Below are 23959 nucleotides of genomic sequence, written 5' to 3' on the forward strand. Positions count from 1 at the left end.
GGAGGGTGAAGAAGCTAGGACAGAAGGGTAGAGTTCAAGAGAGCAAAATGCGTTTAGGAACGTGGAATATAGGAACCTTGACGGGAAAATCTATGGAAGTAGTGGAAGTTATGGTGAGGAGAAGGATAAATATTATGTGCCTACAAGAAACTAAGTGGGTTGGTCGTAAGGCAAAAGATCTAGAAAACTCAGGGTTTAAACTATGGTATTCGGGCACAAATAGAACGAGAAACGGTGTTGGCATCATCGTGGACAAGACCTTGACACAAGATGTTGTAGATGTCAAGAGGGTAGGAGATAGAATCATGGCAATCAAGATTGTAATAGGACAAGAACTTATCAATGTGATTAGTGCGTACGCACCTCAAGTAGGGTTGGATACGAGTTCGAAGGAGAAATTTTGGGAAGACCTTGGAGACTTGGTGCAAGGAATTGCTCAGACGGAGAAGTTATTTATAGGAGGAGATTTAAATGGACACGTGGGCAGGGAGACAGGCAACTATGGAGGTTTTCATGGTGACCATGGTTTTGGGGAGAGAAACGAGGATGGGGAAGCTATCTTGGATTTTGCAATGGCATATGATCTCTTCTTAGCCAACACCTTCTTTAAGAAGAGAGAAGAACATGTGATCACCTACAAGAGTGGGTCGTCAAAAACACAAATAGATTTTTTTCTAATGAGGAAAGGGGATCGTATAACTTGTAAGGATTGCAAAGTTATACCAGGAGAGAGCGTGGCTAATCAACATCGCTTGTTGGTGGTGGATGTACATATCAAAAGAGTGAGAAAAAAGAACAAGACTTGGAAGTGCCCAAGGACTAGATGGTGGAATCTAAAAGAAGAAAAACAAGCCATTTTCAAAGAGACAGTAATCACCCAGTGTATGTGGGATAGAGAGGGGGAAGCTAACCAAATGTGGGATTCCATGGCTAATTGTATCCGAAAAGTAGCAAAAGAGGTATTAGGAGAGTCCAAGGGCTTTGTCCCACACCAAAAGGAATCTTGGTGGTGGAATGAGGAGGTACAAACAAAGGTGAAGGCTAAGAAGGAATGTTGTAAAGCCTTATACAAGGATAGGACCGATGAAAATGGTGAAAGGTATAGAAAAGCGAAGCAAGAGGCGAAGAAAGCTGTGAGAGAAGCTAAGTTAGCGGCTTATGACGATATGTATAATCGACTAGATACCAAAGAAGGAGAGTTGGATATCTATAAACTAGTTAGAGCACGGGAAAAAAAGACAAGGGACCTAAACCAAGTGAGGTGCATCAAGGATGAGGATGGAAAAGTTCTTGCTACAGAGAACGCGGTTAAAGACAGATGGAAAGGTTATTTTCATAATCTTTTCAATGAAGGACATGAAATGAGTGCTTCTTTAGGGGAGTTGAGTAACTCAGAAGAGTGTAGAAATTACTCTTTTTATCGTAGAATCCGGAAGGAAGAAGTGGTTGTAGCTTTGAAGAAGATGAAGCATAGAAAAGCAGTAGGCCCAGACGATATACCAATCGAAGTGTGGAAAGTTTTGGGAGAGACAGGTATAACATGGCTCACTGACCTTTTCAATAGGATTTTGAAAACGAAGAAGATGCCAAATGAGTGGCGAACGAGCACTTTGGTGCCTATCTACAAGAATAAGGGCAACGTACAAAATTGCATGAACTATAGGGGTATTAAGCTAATGAGTCATACAATGAAGCTCTGGGAGAGAGTCATTGAGCATAGATTGAGGCAAGAGACACGGGTTTCGGACAATCAATTCGGGTTCATGCCAGGGCGCTCAACCATGGAGGCAATCTATCTCTTACGAAGATTGATGGAAAGATATAGAGATGGGAAAAAGGATTTACACATGGTCTTTATAGATTTGGAAAAAACGTATGATAGGGTCCCAAGAGACATTCTTTGGAGGATTTTAGAGAAGAAATGAGTACGAGTAGCATATATCCAAGCTATAAAGGATATGTATGAAGGAGCAAAGACTGCCGTAAGAACTCATGAAGGACAAACCGAAAGCTTTCCCATAACTGTAGGATTACATCAAGGCTCATCCTTAAGTCCTTTCCTTTATGCGTTGGTAATGGATGAGTTAACATGACATATTCAAGATGATATTCCTTGGTGTATGCTTTTCGCAGACGATATAATGTTGATAGATGAAACTCAGGAAGGGGTAAATGCAAAGCTTAACCTTTGGATAGAAGTGTTGGAATCTAAAGGTCTTCGCCTAAGCCGATCAAAGACAGAATATATGGAGTGCAAGTTCAGTGCAAATGGAGGCCAAAACGAGTTAGGGGTGAGGATCGGAGATCAAGAAATACCAAAGAGCGACCATTTTCGTTACCTAGGATCTATCTTGCAAAAGAACGGAGAATTAGATGGAGATCTCAACCATAGAATACAAGCTGGATGGATGAAGTGGAAGAGTGCATCCGGCGTGTTGTGTGACCGCCGTATGCCACTGAAGCTCAAGGGAAAATTTTATAGGACGGCAATAAGGCCGGCGATGTTGTATGGCACAGAATGTTGAGCGGTGAAACATCAACACGTACACAAAATGGGTGTAGCGGAGATGAGGATGCTTCGTTGGATGTGTGGGTACACGAGAAAGGATAAGATTAGGAATGAGGATATCCGGGGTAAAGAAGGAGTAGCCGAAATTGAAGGAAAGATGAGAGAAAATCGGTTATGATGGTTTGGACATGTGCAAAGAAGGCCTACTGACGTTCCGATTAGAAAATGCGACTATGGGACAGAGGTTCAGGGTCGAAGGGGTAGAGGAAGACCTAGGAAAACTTTGGAAGAAACCCTAAGAAAAGACTTAGAGTACTTGAATCTAACGGAGGACATGACACAGGACAGAACACAATGGCGTTCTAAGATTCATATAGCCGATCCCACTCAGTGACTTGGATTTTCCAAGTCTCCAACCGAGAAGTTTTCCTCACTCGGGAAATTAAGGGAACACTACCTCAACCTACATGCTCCACTCACAAAGCTTCAACATACAAGCTTCAACAAAAGAAAATTCAAAGAACTTAGCGAAGAAGGCTTTAGTGTATTTAACACAATACGTTGAAATGAAGGAAAACTTATTTATTGATAGCCTTGATAAGTTACAAATATGTACATATACATGAGTCAAAATAAACAAACAAGAGGGAGCCTTCACAAAGGTTGTTTAGGAGAAGTCTCAGCAGTCGGTAGAGCCCCAGAAAGAGAAGGCACCGGAAGGGGATCATTCGGAGCCTCAGTACTGGATAGAACCCTAGAAGGAGGAGGCATCAAAGGTTGATCATTTGGAGCTTCATTACGCGGTACAGCCCCAGAATACGAAGACAATAAATGCCTTTGGAACAAACCCACAAATCTCTGATGATCAAGTAAAACCTGACCATCAGATTCCTTCATCTGGTCAAGCTTCCTCTTTATGTTTGTAGCATAGTCATGTGCGAGCCGGTGCAACTGTTTATTCTCATGCTTGAGCCCTCTAATCTCCTGTTTGAGACTCATCACTTCAGCCGCCAATGATTCCACTTGGCGGGTTCGAGCAAATAGGCGTTGGGCCATATTAAACACAGAACCTGCACACTGAACACTAAGAGTCAGAGAATCCTTAACATCCAACTCATCAGACCGTTTGGAAAGTAGTCTGTTATCTTTGGGAGTGAGAAGGTTCCTGGCCACTACCGCAGCGGTCATATCATTTTTCATCACGGAATCCCCAACGGCAAGAGGACCAGTAGGGGAGACGAAGGATGGGCGCCATATGTTGTCTGGAGAAGGCGGGGCTGCCTCTTCAACAAGGTTCAAGTCAAAACGACGGTCGGAGGGGCCAGACATTTTCAAAGGTGTTGAAGAGAGAAGAGATCGGACAAATCAAGATCTTAGAAGTGCAAGAATGGAGCTTCTACTGGTGGAGATTCAAGTGTGCTTTGGAACTTAATGCCAGCCCCTATAAAAATCTGAACTCGACGAAGCTTCAAAAATCGAAGAGGCGCCTGCTCAGAAATCGAAGAGGCGTTTGCTTTCTCAAAAGCTGGGCTGTTCAGAGACCACGAGGGTCGATCTCAGAAATCGAAGAGGCGTTTGCTTTCTCAAAAGCTGGGCTGCTCAAAGACCACGAAGGCCGATCTCAGAAATCGAAGAGGCTTGCTTTCTCAAAAGCTGGGCTGCTCAGAGACTACGAGGGCCGATCTCAGAAATCGAAGAGGCACATACTTTTCCAGCCTTGTCAGCACCTGTCACACGCACTCAGCTTTGCAGAAATTATGGGCATTCTGTCGAAGATTTCTGGTGAAGTAGAAAGCACATGAATCGTACTGTTCAATCACCCACTTCCCACACGCAACAGTAGCTCATGGGTACCACAGATAACTTTGCCAAAGTTATCTGACAAAGTTGAGACACGTGAAGCTTGCAGCTCCCACTACATCGCTCTGACCAAGAAGGGTAAAAGAATAGCAAAGAAACAACACTAACAAAGTTTAGACACATAAATTTTGAAGGTCTAGCTACCATATTATTACCCACAAGGGTAAAGGAACAGTACCACTGCTGGATAATTGGAAGGTCCCGGTGTGTCAACCTCTGTACTTCGTGGCACGGTAGACTAGCAAACATGCCCAACCTTTACTCACATTCGAGAAAACACTCCCAACAAGATTGCTTGCTCCAAAATCGAAGAGGCACCGCCTTCTTAATCTCGAGAGCCAGACTCCCAACATGATTACTTTTTCAAAAATCGAAGAGAGGGTAAAGGAACAGTACCACTGCTGGATAATTGGAAAGTCCCTGTGTGTCAACCTCTGTGCTTCGTGGCAAGGTAGACTAGCAAACATGCCCAACCTTTACTCACATTCGAGAAAACACTCCCAACAAGATTGTTTGCTCCAAAATCGAAGAGGCACCGCCCTCCGAATCTCGAGAGCCAGACTCCCAACATGATTACTTTCTCAAAAATCGAAGAAAGGGTAAAGGAACAGTACCACTGCTGGATAATTGGAAAGTCCCTGTGTGTCAACATCTGTGCTTCGTGGCAATGTAGACTAGCAAACATGCCCAACCTTTACTCACATTCGAGAAAACACTCCCAACAAGATTGCTTGCTCCAAAATCGAAGAGGCACCGCCCTCCGAATCTCGAGAGCCAGACTCCCAACATGATTACTTTCTCAAAAATCGAAGAGACACCACTCTCTGAATCTCGAGAGCCAGACCCCCAGTAGGATTGCTTTCTCAAAAATCGAAGAGGCATCGTTCTCCGAATCTCGAGAGCCAAATCCCTGACAGGATTGCTTGTTCGAAAACCGAAGAGGCACCACTTTCCCAACTTCAAGAGCTGGATCTCCTTGGATAAAGCTTGTCTGTAATCTTCACACGCAACATCAGCTTTCCAGATACCACAGACCACTTTTTCAAAGTGCTCTGACAGAGTTAAAACATGTGAAGCTGGCAGCTCCCACTACCGTGCTATGACCAAGCAGGGTAAAGGAATAGCATTATTACTTGATGTTAGGGAGACTCCTATATATGTCGACCTCCATCCCCAACGGACAGGCAGACCTGCAAAAATGCTCAACCCTTCCTCTTATCTGAGAGGGCACTCCCAATGAAGTCTTTCGAAATATTCAGCTTTCTTTCCCCCCGATAATACCTCTGCAAACAAGCTATACTAGAGCAAGAATATCTCATATCATCAGGGTTAAAAGCAAGAGTATCCCATATCATGCTTTTTCCCTGTCTTTTCCTTTGGCCTTGTTCTTTCCTGCAAGACAAGGAGAAAGAAAGCAATCAGTCAGCACTTGGAATCAAGCTTCCAGCCAGGAACTGACTGCCTGGAACCCCTTAACTGAGTACTTACCTGGCATTGTTCTCGAGTACTCATCTTCAACATCTTATGCTTCCAGGGAAGATACCGCATCTGCCTGAGGAACAGATAGGGCAAGTGAGAAGGATACAAAGAAGCATGTGGAGACAAGCGTAACAGCACACGTGCCGATACATTCACTACTCTGTCAAAAGCAAAAGTATCCCATATCAGCAGGGTCGAACGTACTCTAGATTTGATGGACTTGTTTTGACCCTCAAATTCTTCAGTCGGCCTTATACTCTGGAGGAAACCAAAAAACCCTCCAGCCCAGTTCAAGAATAAGCCTGTGGAAAGTTACTTCTTCAAAAGCAAAAGTATCCCATATCATCTCTTCTCATTTTTCTTCTCTTTATCCTTCATGCTGCCTGCAAGATAGGGAGAATGTGAACAATCAGCCGGAGCTCTGATTGCTTACCTTGTCTGTCACCTCTTTCAGCAGATCCCTAGCTCGGCGACTTGGGGGACTCCTACTACATGGTTTGTATCGCACTTGACCAAGCCTGAAACTACAAGTAAGCTTCAAGTGAAATTGATACATTACCTTGTGCATCTCCACCAGTTAAAGATATCACCCCTGGATGGAGGAATAGTACTTCCAGAGAAGATGCCACATCTACCTATGAGACAGATAAGGAAAGTCAAGACGATACCACACTCCAGTACTTAGAAGTTTCGTGGTTACGAGATCATTCTCCCACAATATTTCCTAATGTCATTTGTACTAAATCATTCACTTGTACTCACTAAAGGAGAGCTTGAACCTATGTACTTGTGTAAACCCTTCACAATTAATGAGAAACTCCTTTATTCCGTGGACGTAGCCAATCTAGGTGAACCACGTACATCTTGTGTTTGCTTTCCTATCTCTATCCATTTATATACTTATCCACACTAATGACCGGAGCAATCTAGCGAAGATCACAAAAAGCGACCGTTTTCGCTACCTAGGATCTATCTTGCAAGAGAACGGAGAATTAGATGGAGATCTCAACTATAGAATACAAGCTGGATGGATGAAGTGTAAGAGTGCATCCGGCGTGTTGTGTGACCGTCGTAGGCCACTGAAGCTCAAGGGAAATTTTTATAGGATGTCAATAAGGCCAACGATGTTGTATGGCACAGAATGTTGGGCGGTGAAGCATCAACACGTACACAAAATAGGTGTAGCGGAGATGAGGATGCTTCGTGGGATGTGTGGGCACACGAGATAGGATAAGATTGGGAATGAGGATATCCGAGGTGAAGTAGGAGTAGTCGAAATTGAAGGAAATATGAGAGAAAATCGGTTCCGGTGGTTTGGATATGTGCAAAGAAGGTCTACTGACGCTCCGGTTCGAAAATGTGACTACGGGACAGAGGTTCAGGGCCGAAGGGGTAGAGGAAGACCTAGGAAAACTTTGGAAGAGACCCTAAGAAAATACTTGAGTACTTGGATCTAACGGTGACACAAAACCGAACGCAATGGCGTTCTAGGATTCATATAACCGACCCCACTTAGTGAGAAAAGGCTTTGTTGTTGTTGTTGTTGTTGCCGCCTGGGAGACTCGGTACGAGGTCATAAGGACCATGTTTAAGGACAAAGGGTATGGGGATGATGCGGTGCCTCACATTCTATTTGGGATATTTGGTACTGGAATTTGCCCTCAATTGCATTGCCTCATCCAGGGGTCACGCTGTTGCGTGGCTGGTCTGACAATTTGGCCAAGTCCTTCTTAGAGAATGGTGGGGATATTGGCCCTCACCATGTCATGGAAGCAGCCATCTCGGGCAAACGGTTTCAAGCTCTCGATGTTGTGGACTGATTCGCTCACTTGCTCATCACTCCGTTGTCATTTTCGTTGGGTTGATTAAGATCTGGTCATTCATCTTATCTTGACATAATTTGTAGGTTAGGACGGAGTAGAATAATATGCAGTTATTCAAATAAGATTTGATGGTCTGTCCGTCTGTCCGTCATAGGGTGATATGGATGATTTGAGAATTATCGATTCACTCACTGAAATTAAGCTTATTCAGATATTACTTGTAATCTTTAGTTAGCTGATTTCACTACTAGAGTAGTTGCTGCTAGCACTTTACTTTCATGTCAGGGCGATTGCCGATAAGTTAGCTTGTTAAGCACGGTAATGTAAACTCAAATTGCAGTGTGTTTTACATAATCAAGCATAATACAATAATTCACTCTCGTCTCTTGCACTCGCAAGCATCATCGTGTGCATGTCTAAACTGAAGGAGGCTTAGTAACAAACTCTCAACATCGAGAAGGTGACAGATGCCGTTAGAATGTAAATTGGTTTTACTGGTCTATTTGATTTAAGTTTCAAACTTCCAATGGACTACTTAAGCCAATAGGAACGGAGATGGATCCGTCAGGTGGTGAACAAATATTTCTATCTGGCAGACCAGCAACCATCTCCTCTGGAAGCAGCAGCACCAAGCTGATGTTGGATCTTCAACCAATCAGATATTTCATGCTCAAAGGCTGTTAAAGATTCAACTGTATCCCCAATACTAACACCGTTACCACTAATCAAAACAGTATCATCAACCTGACCAGTTGAGAGCATCGGATTTTCAGCGCCATGTCCACCACCATTTTTATCGCCACTAACCAAACTCTTTGCCGGTGCAGTCACTATGGTACCCACAGAAGAGGCCTGCTTATCAGGTCCCAAATTGCTCAACTGACCAAATAGTCCACACCCCGGGGGAAAATCATGAACAACAGAGATTTTGCTCCTCTTTAACTTAGGTGACTGGGTACGGATAAAGAAAGTAATTATCTACAAATCTCAAGTAAACCAGAATCATTGGCAACGTTCGCATTCAATTAAAAACATGCATGTAGTGCAACATTTAAATGGTGTAAATTGTTTGAAACGCAAATCCCATGATGTTTTACTAGCAAATAGCTAGTTTTACGTAGAGACAAGATAATTTATGTGTGATCCCAAGATATACAAGAGTCTGCAGTACCACAATACAAGAGTACTCTGCTTAAATTCTCACTTAAAGATTTCAAAACAGAACGAATCTAACAGATTCTGTCTTTATTCTCGAACAACATGGTTCGTTTTCAAAACACCGAAAGATAGAATGCCATTGAACCAATCTGGCAGAACTAAAAGTTAAAGGATCAAATCAATGTAATTAAAGTAAATGTACTTTGTTAGACAAAAACTGACCGAAAAACAAAGCTACCAAATAAGCTATTAATCAACGGTATATGGATTCTGACCTGTGCAGACGTACTACCCAAGGTATGAAGTTTGGTCCCTGTGATGCAAACAAAGACTAAAAGAATCCACAAATATTGGAGTGGTAGATGAGTTTGACAGATTGAAGGTGTTTAGTAAGAATTCCCATTCGATGACAGATTGAAGATGTTTGGTTGGAAGAAATCTGAACACTCTTGGAGTAACAAGATTAAAGATGAAGAGAATGAAAAGAAGTTTTCAGGGAAGAACAGATGATGGGTCTAATCGGTGTAGTTTTTAAACCCCCTTGCTGCTCTTGTTTTTCTATATACTCTGGTGTTATGCAAACAGTTAAGATATTGATAAGTGAAAGTACTGAATAATAAATGAACGATAAAGTAAACACGCCCTACACAAACACAAAAATTTAGTGAGGTTCGGCTAAATTTGCACGCGTCCTCCTGTGATCTCTCTTGAGAGAATCACTAGACTATGGAGAAAAAAAGAATTGACTAGAACTTATTGAAATCCCTATGCTAATCCCCGAAACTTTGCTCAAGATCTCTCTACTACTCTTGGCTATTTTTCGTTAATTTTAGAATTATGGTTAGTTTTTCGTATTAGTCATTAAAAATCCAAAGACCTTTTGTGGTCAATCTAAGTACTTTTGAATAGAGCTCGATTTCATGAACATGTAGGCAAAAAGTGTTTGCGTAACGAAGGAAAAATATGTATGTAAAGTCGGGCAAAATGGTCATTAGGACCTCTATAACGAAGGAGAAATATGTATGTAAAGTCGGGCAAAATGTTCAGTTTTAAGCATATTAATCTTAGATTTGGACACTGTCTTTAAGGATAGGCCTAGCTTAACTGGCAGTTTGCATCCAAGGACATGCTCAATAGCAACGTCAGATAGAGTGGCAATTAACAAACTTAAGAATGCCAAATCAACAGTCTCGTACTTGAAAAGCAGAGGAAATTTCCTTAGTAACCTCCGTCTCAGTGTTATTGACAAACTTAAGTGGACTAACACAAGTGCCATCAAATTGATCAAACAATTTATACCCTCTATGCACAGCCTTAGATTGAAGGGCCCATTTGGAGTTATTGGTATCATTGAGGCGAATTGTTAGCATGCCTCGAATGCTCTTAATTTTGAGAGACGAAGAAGCCATCATGTAATTCAAGCAATAAAAGTATAGCAATCAAATTGAATCAAAGAGATACTGGAACCACAGATCAGGAACAAAAAGAGAAACACACTGAGCTGACTTTAGGCCTTTTGATCAATTAATTGGTACTGATTCGGTCTTCACCAATCCAACATACACATATTACGTCGCTGTTTATCAATTCATCAAATCAAAATAAAATCGGATCAAACGCGATCTATGGCATCGGCCTTTCCAATTCGACAGAAATACATAAGGACCTGAAGAAAAGATCTTGCTGAGAATCGAAGGAAAGAACGCACGTCCCCCCACCCCAAAAATCTTGAAATTTCTTGAAGAATCGCAGCGATTCAAGCAGCGGACCGAAGAGAAAAGTAATCAAGAAATCAGTAATTCCACAGAAGAATCACTGGCTTTCGATACCATAAGAACTATAGTGAAAGCTAAGGTTTGTTGAAGCAAGAATTGAAAGAACACGGCTAAAGTTCTTGAAGAAGAAGAAAGGGGATTTGCAGAAATCAACCTTTCATTTAACCGCCCAAACTGTAACACCAAAACTATTTATAGCTTGACATACAGCTTACATATTAAGGAACCAACATACAAATGGAACAAACAGACACATGACAAGTGGCAATCTATTTGTTATTAGTTACAAGCCCACAGTCAGTCCCTTATAAGCAGGTTTAATTCATATTTGGTCTTTCACTTCAGGTTTTGTCTCCTTGGTCTCTTCTGTTTTTGTCGTCGTGGTCTCTTCTGGTTTTGTCTCCTTTACCTCTTCGGCTTTCTTCTCCTCAATATCAGATTTCTTGTCTTCTTGGGTAACTGCAGCTGGTGCTGCTACTTCAGGTGATTTCTCGAGCTCAACCGCTATCTCCTCTCTCTTCTCCTCAATATCACATTTCTTGTCTTCTTGGGTAACTGCAGCTGGTGCTGCTGCTTCAGGTGATTTCTCGAGCTCAACCGCTGTCTCCTCATTCTTCTCAGTGGTCTTTGGCTTTTCTTCTGCTTCTTCTATCTTTGCCGCAACTTCAGCTATCTTCTCTTCTTCTGGCCTTTCCGCAACTTCAGCTATCTTCTCTTCTTCTAGCTTTGCCGCAACTTCGGCTCTCTTCTCTTCTTCCTGAGTTCATAGATTAAGGGATGTATCAATATTAAGTACATTCATAAAATTACCAAAAGATATGCGCGAGTACGAAATTTTGAATGATTGAAATACCTGCGTGGGAAACTTAACTTAGGTTGTAATTGTAAGCATACAAATCTTATAACCCAACGTAGGCAATTATGTAATAATGTCTCTAATATGTCCAAAACATAAGCAAGTTTTGTTATGTTTGATTCAATGTCCTACGCAAGCCGCTAAAATCAGATGGTGATACGTCGAATACACGCATGCATGTATTTGAAGAAAGTTAAGGTTCACTACAAAGCCAATTGGAATACGAGGAGTAGTCCAACCTTTTATAAGTCCATACAAGATTCTTCCTTCTATCAATGTGTGACTCATTCTCAACACGCCCCCTCACGTGTGGCGAATTTTCAAGCCTAACACGTGAATAGCACAACGGGGTGACGTGGAGCACATGTGGCCGTTTGGCTTCACACATGAGACAACTTGCTCTAATACCATGAAAAAAGTTGAGATTCCACCATAAAACCAAATGGCTATACGAGGTGTAGCCCAACCTCTTATAAGTTCATGCAATATCATTTCTCCCATCAATGTGATACTCATTGTCAACAGTATTTATGCGTCTATATTCCATATCACTGTATAGGAAACTGAACTTAATTGGTCTACAATCATAGTAAATAATTAAAAGAATTATTATTGTATACCTCCTTGAGCAAGGCCCCGAGAGAGGGTTGTTTGTTATGACCATCATCGGTATTTTGTTCAGCCTTGTTTTCTTCCTGCAGCTGCTCAGCGTTCACCTCCTCGGCCTGAACCGACCCCTTCCTGGGCTCCGGTGCTGGGACTGCGGCAGCATCATCACCCTTGGTCTTTGGTTCACTAGCACAATTACCCATGTTAATTTCTTTGGTCTCGATCGAAAAATGTCTTCTTTCCCTCTCTACGGTTTAGTGAGAGAAAGGTTGAAGACCGAGAATATATTAGAGTAGTTGCGAGAGATACAACATTGTGTTTGACGCTTTATAGCTGGGGTCGATTAGCGTGTGGGATAGCATCAAAATCTCAACGCCAGCCATTCTTTCGATGGTACGGAACATTTTTGAGTTTTTATCCATATTTAGCATGCAATATCAAACTTAGCTCTTTAACAGCTGGATGATTATAAATGACATGCTGTAAAATGTATTCATCAATCATGTTCACCTAAATTTCATCGAGAAGAAATTATGAAAGAAAAGATTTTTTTTTCTATATGTATTAATTATAGAATTTTACTAAATATGTCTATTTACATATTTGGAGGTATATGCTACCGATGATCCCCTCCTACCAAAAAAAGGAAAATGGAGAGAAAATCCACTGCTCAGAGTGCGGATATACCCTTTTAGTCTGATATTAAACTATATATAGGTGGATGGTAAAAATAGTGATATCCACACACCCATTTTTACTTCTTACACACTTTTTTTTATAATAGTGATATACGATTTGACTATCGGATTAAATGAATTGAAGAAGATCAATGATCAAACTTAACAAGGATGTGTGAGGTAAAGTGGGTGTATTGGAAGTAAAAATAGGTGTGTTAATAGCACTTTCCTAATGATAAAAGTCAAGTTATTGATGTGAGACGGATTAAAAATAGGTGTGTTAATAGCACTTTCCTAGAGGTCTCGGGTTCAAAACTTGTTGTTGGTGTGGAAACCAAACTTGTGGCTAGGGGAGGCTGAAATGCCTATGTGAGTCTTCCCGGCTCATGAAATGGGCGGATTACCGTAACTTACCACCAGTTGTCCCCCTTTTAAAGAAAAAAAAAGTCCCCTTTTAAAGAAAAGAAAAAGTTATTGATGTAAGACAGATTAAAAAAAAAGGAGGTTCTACATTCTAGTTTTATGTAGATAATGCATGCATATATTTCACAAAAATGTGAAATCAAAAGGAGTAGTTGATACTATGATTTGAGTAGTATTATTTTGTGTTTGTAAGTGAGAAGTTTTAGATTCGATGTTTTGCACGACGAGTTCGATATTAATTTATTCATCCACCCCTTAATTGTATAAAAAAAAGGACGTAGTTGATAAAGTGATTAGTAGACGAAGAATGAAACTAATAAGGAAATATATTGTTTCTAAAATTTACCTTGACAATATATATGCCTTATTTGCAAGATGGAAATGGAATGCTACCCCCTTCAACAAACTTTACCGATCACAAGATCAAAGTTATCAGAGCTATAAGCAACAATGTCAAACAATTCAATAACATCCTTCTTCACAAACCGTATGCAATTTATTATTTATACAAATCCAAAAAAAATTCATATTCCCGCAAGAACAAATTTCACTATCCTCTTCAGATGACAATCAAATCACTTTCATCTTTTCAATGACAATAATAGTGCCACATCTTTAACGAGCCACCTCATATATGCCTTCAATTTATTATCCACAACCCCAAATTTAAACGCCATTTGATCAGGCATCGAAGCAACCCTAAGGTAAGCTTCTTCATAAATTGCATCACACATTCTATCATCAGTTCCTATCACTAGTTTTAACTACGTTATCTTTAGTTCTTTTTTCCTACAACTTACATAATCAAGCTCCAAATTCTATTAGCTCTAAAAATTACAAGACCTGCGTGGCCCACACGCTGTAAATATAGGACCTAACTGCGTCCTTCAAGAATCTGATTTTAAATGTGGGCGTGCCAATACGCGGCCGAGTGGTCAGCATATACTTTGTTCTGAGTGTGCGTGAACTAAATGTAATTTCGATAAGATTATTGTTCTTCAACTTGGTCGTTGAATATGCCGAATTGAGACAACTGATTAAAATTTTGATTAATCATCATGAATGATTGGCACTATGGATCTCACCAGGTGTGCTAAAATGTAAATCCTACAAAATTACAAGACCTACTTGGTGTTGAATGTGGACGTGTCAATACGCGGCTGGATGGCCAAACGCGTACTTCTTTATGGGTGTGCACAAACTGAAATTCTAGTACAAACGATCACAGCGAAGGAAGGAACCTCTCGGCCTTGAAAACAAAGTTGTTCTCATAAAAACTAGCAATCGGCACACACACTCCACATGTGCAACTAAATTTATTTTTATTATTTTACTACAACTTATCATTAATGAGCATGGATGATCACTCAAAAAAGAAAAAGACAAATAAAAAAAGGGAAATGAAAAGGTAGTAGAACGTGGGGAATGTAGGGAGAGGAAGAGGAAGTGAAAAGTGAGGTTTATTTATTTAGTTTTGAATTTTTAAATAGGATATGCTATATTTACATGGCGATAGTATAAAAAACAATAATATTTGTGTTAGGTGTAATTGCTAAATTGTCCGCGCTTTTTATTTTTGTTCAGTTATGATGAGAGGGTTAGAGTGGTAATTTACTAGAATTTTGGTGACAAACAGAATTTTATTAATATGTAGTTTAGATATATAGAACACCAACTTGCCTTAGAAAGCAAGCAAATGACCCTCTAATATAACGAAGCACCACGGTCTGAACTTCTTTGTAGGGAATTTCATCGTCGATTGTAGACTCTGATGAGTACAACGTACCCTTCAGCTTCACCTTAGTCGGAGATGTCGGTTGTCGAGTTAGGTAGTTTATTAATACCACAAATGGGGTAAATGATTTATTTATTTATTTTATTTTATTGGGAAAACTGGACATTATATTATAGGGCCCAAGGCCAAACAAACATACAAAGAGGTCCACAAACTACTTAAGTACAAAACAAAACAGTGGACCTGAACAATACACACAAAAGAGCCCAAAACAAATTTTGGGCCCCCGGACACAGACAGACAAAGCCACAAAACTTCCTAGAACCTTGCAGTCCCCTCCGTTGTCGGTAATGTCGAAAGCCACCAACGCAAGCCGTCCAGCACGCCGACCAACCAAAACCCCAGGCATGAAAAAAACCAGTGATCCAACAATGCAAAGCATCCACACCAATATAAACCAACGCCCTGAACCGGCAACAAGCAGCCAAACTCCTCCAACTTGCAACAACCCACATGTCGATCACAACCAATCAAAGAAAGAAACCAGTGGAAAATCCACCAACAATAGTGCTAATAAAGGCAAGTAAACAGAAGGTGGTGGTGTCACATCCCAACCCGGGCCCCCATCACATCCCAGGCTCGATTCTGCCGTAGCATGATATTGCCCGCTTTGGGCCCCAACCAAGCCTTCATGGTTTTGTTTCTAGGAACTCACACGAGAACTTCCCAGTGGGTCACCCATCCTAGGAATGTTCTCGCCCAAACTCGCTTAACTTTGGAGTTTCGATGGAACCCGAAGCCAATGAGTTCCCAAAAGGCCTCATGCTAGGTAAAGATGGGAATATACATATAATGCTTACAAGATCCACTCCCCTAGACAATGTGAAATGTTACAATCCATCCCCCTTAGGAGCTCGACGTCCTCGTCAGCACACTCTCACCACACGGCAGAGTGGCTCTGATACCATTTTGTCACATCCCAGACTGGGCCCCCACCACATCCCGGGCTCGACTCCGCCGTAGTACGATATTGTCTACTTTGGGCCCCGACCACGCCCTCACGGTTTTGTTTCTGGGAATTCACATGAGAACTTCCCAGTGGGTCATCCATTATAGGAATGCTCTCGTCCAAACTTACTTAACTTCGGAGTTCCGATGGAACTCGAAGCCAATGAGTTTTCAAAAGACCTCGTGCTAGGTAAAGATGAGAATATACTTACAAGGCTTATAGGATCCATTCATCTGGGTGATGTGGGATGTTACAAGTGGTGTGTACACCCGAGTAAAAACTCTACACACCTTCCAAAGAAAACACAGCCGAGTGCTGTGAAGAGAAAAGGTTACAGATCGGGAAAGAGGAAGCAACAAGGAAGGAAGAATCCAACCCGAAATGAGACTGGAAGTAATTGGGAAAATAGAGGAAGGGGGAGAGATGAGAAACATGGAAGTGGAAGGAAATCTGAAGGGAGGGAAGAGAGAAGTGGAAGAAGGGAGGAAGAAGGAAGAAGAACAAGGAAGGAAATAGAGGACTGCCATCGACCCTTGCAAGAGCTCGGGCTAGTGGCTAGGGAGAAAAACTGACAATGAAAAACTCACACAGAGAGGTGAGAAATGCTCTTAGAAGAGAGAAAGACTCTCAGAAAGACAGAAGATGTGTCGACTTGATTTTGGAATTAGATATCTGTGATCTAAACTGTTATTATGGGGCAAATGATTGACATACACATAGAGTGTGAGAGTGATTTGATTGATTGGTTGGTTTGATACCCTTTTCTCGTTGCACAATATCTTGAATTATTAGAGGGAAAGGGATTTCCTCCTAATCCATCAAATCAGAGGAATCCGTGCTGTTAAAATTTGATCAAACGACTAAAATTATTATAACTTTTAAAGTGGGCCCCTGTTTGTAGTCGTTGGATCAAATTTTAACGGCGCAGATTCCCTGATTTGGTGGATTAGGAGGAAGGGTCTCCGGATCCCTTTCCTTATTAGAGCACCATGTTACTTGATGGCGTGATCATTTTGTAGAGTCCAGCAATCCTAAATCGTGAAATATCATCTTAACGGAGTAGGATTCTCTCTCTTTTTTTTTTCCCTTTCTTTTCCTTCCCTCCTATTTGAACGGTCACAGTTAAGCCACGTCAACATTTTATATTAATTTTTTATAGAAAGAGAAAAATAAAATAGAGAATGTAAGAGGATGGGATAAAAAGGGATGGAAAGAGAAGAAGAGATAATCCTAATCCTGACATGTTTGAAAATTATCTTCACTTCAGAAACTAATCAACGAAAAGCCTCCCAAGACCAGATAAACCACGTGGCAATAATATCTTCCCAAGCTTTATCCGTTGCAACTCCCCTTGGTTTTTCCATGCATATGCAATCCATGCGTTGTTAATTTTGTTCACAAAACTCAATCTGATCTTGGTTGTAAAGTGTATATATCCACTAATATCCAAAAAGTCCCCAAGTTATAAAATCGTTAAGATAATTGTCACATTCCACCTCATTTTCCATACATCTAACGGCGTACAATCGGCCGACGAAGGGTGCAAAATTGGGTCCAAACGGTATGCAAGGTGCATTATGAATTTAATTAATAGGGCTGAAAATTAGAGTACGTACATAGAACAGTTGAAGAAACATAATACAAAACTATGAATTTTACTAAAAACAAAGGAATGCTACGAATTGTACAAATTCAATTTCTTTAAGTTTCTTATTCTTTTGTTTATTACACTCTAATTTTTAACTGGGCATCAGAGCAGGTTTAATCTTTAAGGGCTTGAATTGATTAGTTTGTCCATTGTTCTTTGTCTCTTCTGCTCGAGGTTTTAAAAGACGTAAGACGCTAGTCGGGCGGTAGGCTGAGACTAAGCGGGCTAGGTGGATTTAATTAAATTTATTAAATAACATATAACTAAGAAAAAACTTAAAATTAACTTAAGCCATCATGGCATTGGATCATCACATTAACACAGTAAAAATAAGAAAAACTCAAAACCCAAAACCAAATTTGAAAATTCAATAAGAAATTGGCATTATCTTTCATCATAGATTAATCAATTATTAATGATGCAATGAATAAATATATGTAAATGTGATTGTGCATCTAAAATTCAACATCATTCAATTGCACATCCACGAGTCAGCGCCATTGGCACAGTCAAAGTTGGCACGAGAGGAGGCAAAAGAGAGAGAGAGAATGCATCTATGCGAAGAGACAAAGAGGAGAAAAATAATTTGGGTTCTTTTTGGGTAGGTAACCAAAAAAACCTTTTAATTTAATTCAAAAAAAAATGAAAAACAACGAAATTGCCTATAGCTACTGCCTACCACCACCTAGCTACTGCCTACCACCACTTGTCCTGCCTAGCCCCTACCCGATTTTCCTCCACGGCCTAAATCGTATTGGTCCCAGCGCCTAAGCTGATTTTTAGAACAATGTTTATGCTTCTCCATTGTTTGTTTTCTTCAATTTTAAATTCATGTAAGTTGTTTGTTTTTGGTTTCATTTAACGTTTGTTAGATTTGAGTTAATTAATTCAAAATCTTCTTCATAATTATTACATGTATTACACAAATGTAATTTTCACTAGTAATTAGTGTAGGATTCCTACCTAAATAAGGATTGATAAACTTCATACACATCAATATAAGGAGTCATATTTTTACATAGCATTAGAGTAGGTTGTGTTGAATATATCATTCCAACTCAACAATAGTTAGTTAGACAGTTGAGAATGTGGCTGTGTTGTTATAGTCGTTATTGAATTAGTTAGTTAAATAGGTTAGGCTGCAAGCTAGTCATGATGGCTATATAAACTGTTTCTCGTAGTTGTAAAGATAAATTCAGTATCAATGTAATCAATTACTTTCTCCCTTTCTCTTATTCCCTTCTCTCTCTTCTTTTTTGATACATGCTCTTTCTGCATTTATGTGTTTTTCTGCATTTCTGTTAATATGGTATCATTCGCCCAGACAATCCTTGGTACCATCATCTTCCACTGAAGGTTACAAACTAGTGATCTTGTTGGGAAGCTTCGATTTGTGTTTCTTCATCTGGGTTTCGATGTGATACTCCTTGCGATCGGTTGAAGTTTGATGGTGGTTGAAGTTTCTTGGGGTTTTTTTTTTCTGCTCAAAGGTCCAGATTTCCATTCGTATCAGGTTCTTTCTTTTTGATTTCACAGTGCACACCATCATTTGAGTTATGTTCTAGTCAAAAAATGTTTGCTATTTTTCTGAAAGATTGAAGGCCAATAGCCATTGTTAGATGATTGAAAAGGCCAATAGCCATTGTTGAGCACATCTAAGGCCGATAGCCATTATTTGATTAAGATTTGGTGATTTTTCATAAGTTGTTTCATTGACAAGTGTCAATAGCCAAAAGATAAGACGGGTAATATATTTGGTTTTCAAGAACAAGTCTTGTTTGTCTGTGGTATCATTTTCTGTATCAATATTATATGTGTTCTGGTTCTAATGATGGAATCTAGTGTTAAGATTGAAGGGTTGCTTGGTACGCTCACTGTGAAGCTTCAGGATGATAATTTCGTCAAATGGAGTTTTCAGTTTCAGTTTTAGGATGAATTATGTGTTAATTCATGTATTAAGGCCGATTGCCATTTACTGTTTTAGAAGAATATAAAGGTCGATTGCCATTTCTTCTAAGAGAAAGATTGTTTAGTAGGATTTGAAGGCCGATTGCCATTTCTGAAAGATTGATTCTTTGATTCATTGTTGGGTATTGTTTGGTTGTTTGAGATTTGTGCCCTCGAAAAAGGCCGATTGCCAAGAGTGTGTTAAATGCAATTTGTTTCCTCGATAAGGCCGATAGCCAGAGTGAAAAGTTTTGTCTCAGATATTGTATGTTACTCCTTAAAGGCCGATAGGCCGATTGCCGGAGTGCAGTTCTTGTTCCCTTTCTTCATTGAAGCTCGATTGCCGAAGAGGGGTGTGTTTCTTGATTTCTGTGATTGTACAGCAAGTTCGAAAATGAGCAGTGATCTGACGAACCCACCTGGACTGGTCGTATCAACCACGGAACTCATCCTCGCATTCCTCACCTCAAGCTTCCACAAGCCCACACCTCTCTCTTAAACTCCAGCAAATTGCTTCCAATCTCTCCTCCAAAACCACTGTACCGTATTGCATCCGATGCCTCGACCCGACTGCACTTGGCCCAACTCTTCTCCGGATGCAAGTTTGTCCTCACTAGCCATAAAAAAAAAGAGTAAGGAGTTGAAGGTTAGACTTAAGAAGCTGGCTGAAGTTTGGGAGAGGAATGCATATGCAGAACATGTGAAGGATATTACAGAAAGAAACCACTGCTAGAGGCATTTTTGGATTGGTCATTGGCATGCTCGTGGAAACATTTGTCTTCTTCCACATCGAAGCTAAAGATGAATAAGTAGACTTGGTCTCTAGAGTTGGAACTCTCATGACGGGGCTGCCAGGTTGTACTGCTTTTCTCAAGCACTCATTCAATCTCAAACTGGGAAACCCAGTTGAGATTGAGGGGGGATGTTGAATATATCTTTCCAGCTCAACAATAGTTAGTTAGACAGTTGAGAATGTGGCTGTGTTGTTATAGCCGTTATCGAATTAGTTAGTTAAATAGCTTAGGCTGCAAGCTAGTCATGATGGCTATATAAATTGTATTCTCATAGTTGTAAAGATAAATTCAGTATCAATGTAATCAATTACTTTTTCCCTTTCTCTTATTCCTTTCTCTCTCTTCTTCTTCGATACATGCTCTTTCTGCATTTATGTGTTTTTCTGCATTTATGTTAATAGGTTGTACCATATGTGAAGCCCAAAGACCACACATGCTCTACATCACCCGATTTGTGTTGTCTACGTGTTAGCTAAGCTTGAAAATTCGCCACACATTAGGGAGCGTGATTAGAGTATGAATCTCACATCGGCCGGGTAAAGGAGGAGCCTTGGGTCCTACGGTCCACTTTCGTTCTAGTCAATCCGTGCTCGTTTTCTATCTTGATTAGGGTTTCGTTCTAGTCAGTCAGTTGGGTTTTGTTTTGCCAAAAAAAAGGTAGTTTGATCATGTTTATTCGTTCGTTTTTTGAAGACCTTTTCTCCATTTCTTCACAAACGGGGAGCATTCATGTACTTTCTTTTCATATAATCTTGCATCAGCATCTGCATCTACTTGTTCTAAGTTTGAGTTCATCCCAAATCTACATGGCTTTGGCATCCAGAATATGCATCTGCATATGAACCTGTCTGTGCATCAAATCTCTATGGAATATCTGGCTTCGGCATCTGCATCTGTGTCAGTTGGCAAACTCATGTTGTCTACCACTGAGTTTGCCAGACGTTGTAGTAGAATTTGTCCTTTATAGTCTTTTAACCATAACAATATTTATTTATTTTTAAAAATTAAATAAAGGGTGTACTTCGATAAATAAAAGGTGTTTTAATAGAAAATTTCAATCAATAAAACATTAAGTTTCGTATCATATTAGAAGATTTGACAGTCTGCTTAAAACTGTCCCATGGGTTTTATCCTGCATGGTAGCTACATAATCACTAAAAGTCTGCTCAAAATCAATACTACTGATCTTCTAATAATAATTGAAAAGAAGATACTTGACCAATCAATGCAAGATTCAATAAAATAAACAAAAATGGCGAGTTGATTTTCATCAAAGTAGCTCTCCAAAAAAATCTTAGAAGAAAGTTGGATTCAAATAAAACCCTAAACGTAGCATATTATATAAGGCTCTCTAAAATCATATTCTCAAAGCCTAGGAATATTGGTCGTCATCGACTTCGTCCTTGTTGAAAGCAAAGCTTAAGGATTACCATAAATGGGGGGTTGTATGAGTAGCTCTGTGCCGGCATGGGCAAAGGGAAAAACTAGAAAATCATCGAAGCAGAAATCAACTGGTAAAACGGTGGATATTCCCGAAATTGATGAACACAGCAGGAATGAGGTGGGAAAAGGAGATTTTGAAGAAAATGGAGGCCTTAAGGATCAGCATGATGCTATGGATGAAAATGGCTCTCTGCCCCTGTCTCAGACAGGTTTGCTTGAGGAGAAGGTATATTATATAACCTTACACATTATTTAGTACTTATTTTATACTATACACAAAGCTATCTCACCCTCTTCGCATCGATCGATCGACTAAATAAAGCTTCTTATAAAAAATGAGTTACTCAATTTGAACTTCAATTCGATGTTTCATTTTCTTTTGGTTATTGCTTCAATATTTCCAGAATTAATAGGAAAAACATGTCGAGATGTTTCAACCATGTTTACTGTTTTTCATTAATATTTTTATTGATTCCTTGTGCATCCTAATGCAAAAGTAAGGCTTTAACCAGGATTATGTGTCATTGACAAAAAAAAAAAAAAAAACAAGGATTTTGTGTCAAACAGATAAATCAACATATTTAGCTATTTTGTATTCACATGATTTAATATCTTCACTAAGCATGTCTCGAATGAATTGACGTACGTGGATGAAATGATGACATTTTTGTATTAATTTTATGTGTTTATTTCAGATTCAGACAGATATAATGTACATTAATTAGCACTGATTTGAAAACATTACATATATTCATTTCATAATCTTAGTTCATATATATTTATCTGCTTTGTACATTTCAAATTAAACTAGGACCTTCCAGAAATTGAAAACTGGGGTATAATTTGTGAATTGGCAGGATGGTGAATTTGCAGCACATAACATAACCCTAGATGGTTGTACAAGGGTGCTGGATACGATATCAGAAGGATCTGGAAAGTCTGATGCGACTAATGGGCCTCAAAAAGCATCGCCGATAAAGGAGATTGAGCCAGTTGATGGTGGAGATAAGATTTTGCTCGAGGAAGATCAAGTGGTTGTGAAGAACTAAGAAGTAACATTTTTACTTATTGTTGGTTGAACTGAATGACTATTTTATATTTTGGATGTGATTGGATCTTGCTTGTGAATGTAACTATTAATTGGAACATTATAGGAAGGAAGGAGTTTCGAGACAATTATATTATTATGAGGTGTTATTAATTCAAGTTTAATATAGGGGTAAACAACAAAATTGACATAAATGGTTTAATTATATGACAGTCACGCTAAAATAATATGATTACTACATGAAATTGACTTAAGAGTACACTGCCATTTTTCCATGTGAATTATGACTTATCTTGAAATTAACCTTCTAAACTACAGCTGCCACATCCCACAATTCTAATAAAAAGTTGCTAAGGAGACTCTCTTAAGAGTAGTGCTACACTTACAATCTACTCCTACCATCATTTATATCATCTTTCTAATAGAGATAACGTCCTCCAACACATGTATGTCTCAATTCTATTAGAGAGATAATACAAATGATGAAGAATATAATTTTTTCTCTTTTAAAGTGGAACTCTCCATGAATTCTCCGTCACTTTATTTTTTTTACACAATATTTTATAATGTTGACAAAAAAATTGTGCCTAAAAAATAAAGTGGCTGAGAGCCCGAACCTAGTGTTTAGAGAATCTTCTCTAGCATTTTCTTGGATGAAATTTAATCAAATAGTAAAAAAAAAAACATCACATCCTACCAAATATCCCACCCAGTCTCACAACCCCCTTTTACCGTACCAGTGGCGAAGTAGATTTTTTTTTGGGGGGGGGGGGGAAGGGGGGGCCGCTCAATTTTTGGGGCAAAAGAAAATTTCTTGTCTCGTATTATTATGGAAGGGGTTGGGGGGTAGGGGGCCTCTCAATTTTTGAGGCAAAAAAACTTTTTTTTTCTTATCTCTTATTATTATGGAAGGGGTTACAATCAGTGTTCTAAAATTGGTCTAGATAGTGGAGGACCGATACTATTTAGGCCGAAACGTGGAGAAAAATTAGGTAGGGGCTAGACGGGTTAGGTGGACTAGACAGGTTAAGCGGGCTAGGCGATAACTAGGTGGTGACTAGGCGGTTCCATTATTTTTAATTTTTTAATTAAGTTAAAGGATTTTTTTGAATAACCCACTTAGTTAATGAATTTTCAATTTTCGTTTTTGGTTTTTCTTATTTTTT

General features: G+C 39.6%; 2 protein-coding genes across 4 annotated transcripts; one reads left to right on the plus strand and one right to left on the minus strand.

Annotated features, from left to right (window-relative positions):
• Positions 1–10743: 10743 nt before the first annotated feature.
• Positions 10744–12381, minus strand: LOC103416370 (cytosolic calcium-binding protein 2-like). 3 transcript variants are annotated; one of them, XM_070814650.1, is made up of 3 exons: positions 12081–12381; positions 11329–11361; positions 10744–11256 (listed from the first exon to the last, which is right to left on the minus strand). In XM_070814650.1, the coding sequence occupies exons 1-3, from the start codon at positions 12270–12272 to the stop codon at positions 10927–10929; spliced, it is 555 nt and encodes a 184-aa protein (XP_070670751.1). In that variant the 5' UTR covers positions 12273–12381; the 3' UTR covers positions 10744–10926. The 3 variants fall into 3 exon arrangements, with proteins under 3 accessions (XP_070670751.1, XP_070670752.1, XP_008352845.2); XM_070814651.1 differs by having other exon boundaries at positions 10744–11087; positions 11184–11361; positions 12081–12379; XM_008354623.4 differs by having other exon boundaries at positions 10744–11361; positions 12081–12379.
• Positions 12382–21701: 9320 nt separating this feature from the next.
• Positions 21702–22929, plus strand: LOC103402354 (uncharacterized). Its single transcript, XM_008341100.4, has 2 exons — positions 21702–21971; positions 22603–22929. Exons 1-2 carry the CDS (start codon positions 21738–21740, stop codon positions 22792–22794), a joined length of 426 nt encoding a protein of 141 aa, XP_008339322.1. The 5' UTR covers positions 21702–21737; the 3' UTR covers positions 22795–22929.
• Positions 22930–23959: the final 1030 nt, after the last annotated feature.

The sequence above is a fragment of the Malus domestica genome, chromosome 15, assembly GCF_042453785.1.
Source record: "Malus domestica chromosome 15, GDT2T_hap1".
Lineage (NCBI taxonomy): Eukaryota > Viridiplantae > Streptophyta > Magnoliopsida > Rosales > Rosaceae > Malus > Malus domestica.

Excerpts from the sequence above, each read along its gene's own strand:
- LOC103402354 (XM_008341100.4), top strand. The coding sequence starts at position 21,738 with ATGGGGGGTTGTATGAGTAGCTCTGTGCCGGCATGGGCAAAGGGAAAA. Across the intron at positions 21,972-22,602 it reads CAGGTTTGCTTGAGGAGAAG|GATGGTGAATTTGCAGCACA; the intron begins GTATATTATATA and ends GTGAATTGGCAG.
- LOC103416370 (XM_008354623.4), bottom strand. The coding sequence starts at position 12,272 with ATGGGTAATTGTGCTAGTGAACCAAAGACCAAGGGTGATGATGCTGCC. Across the intron at positions 11,362-12,080 it reads TCGGGGCCTTGCTCAAGGAG|GAAGAAGAGAAGAGAGCCGA; the intron begins GTATACAATAAT and ends CTATGAACTCAG.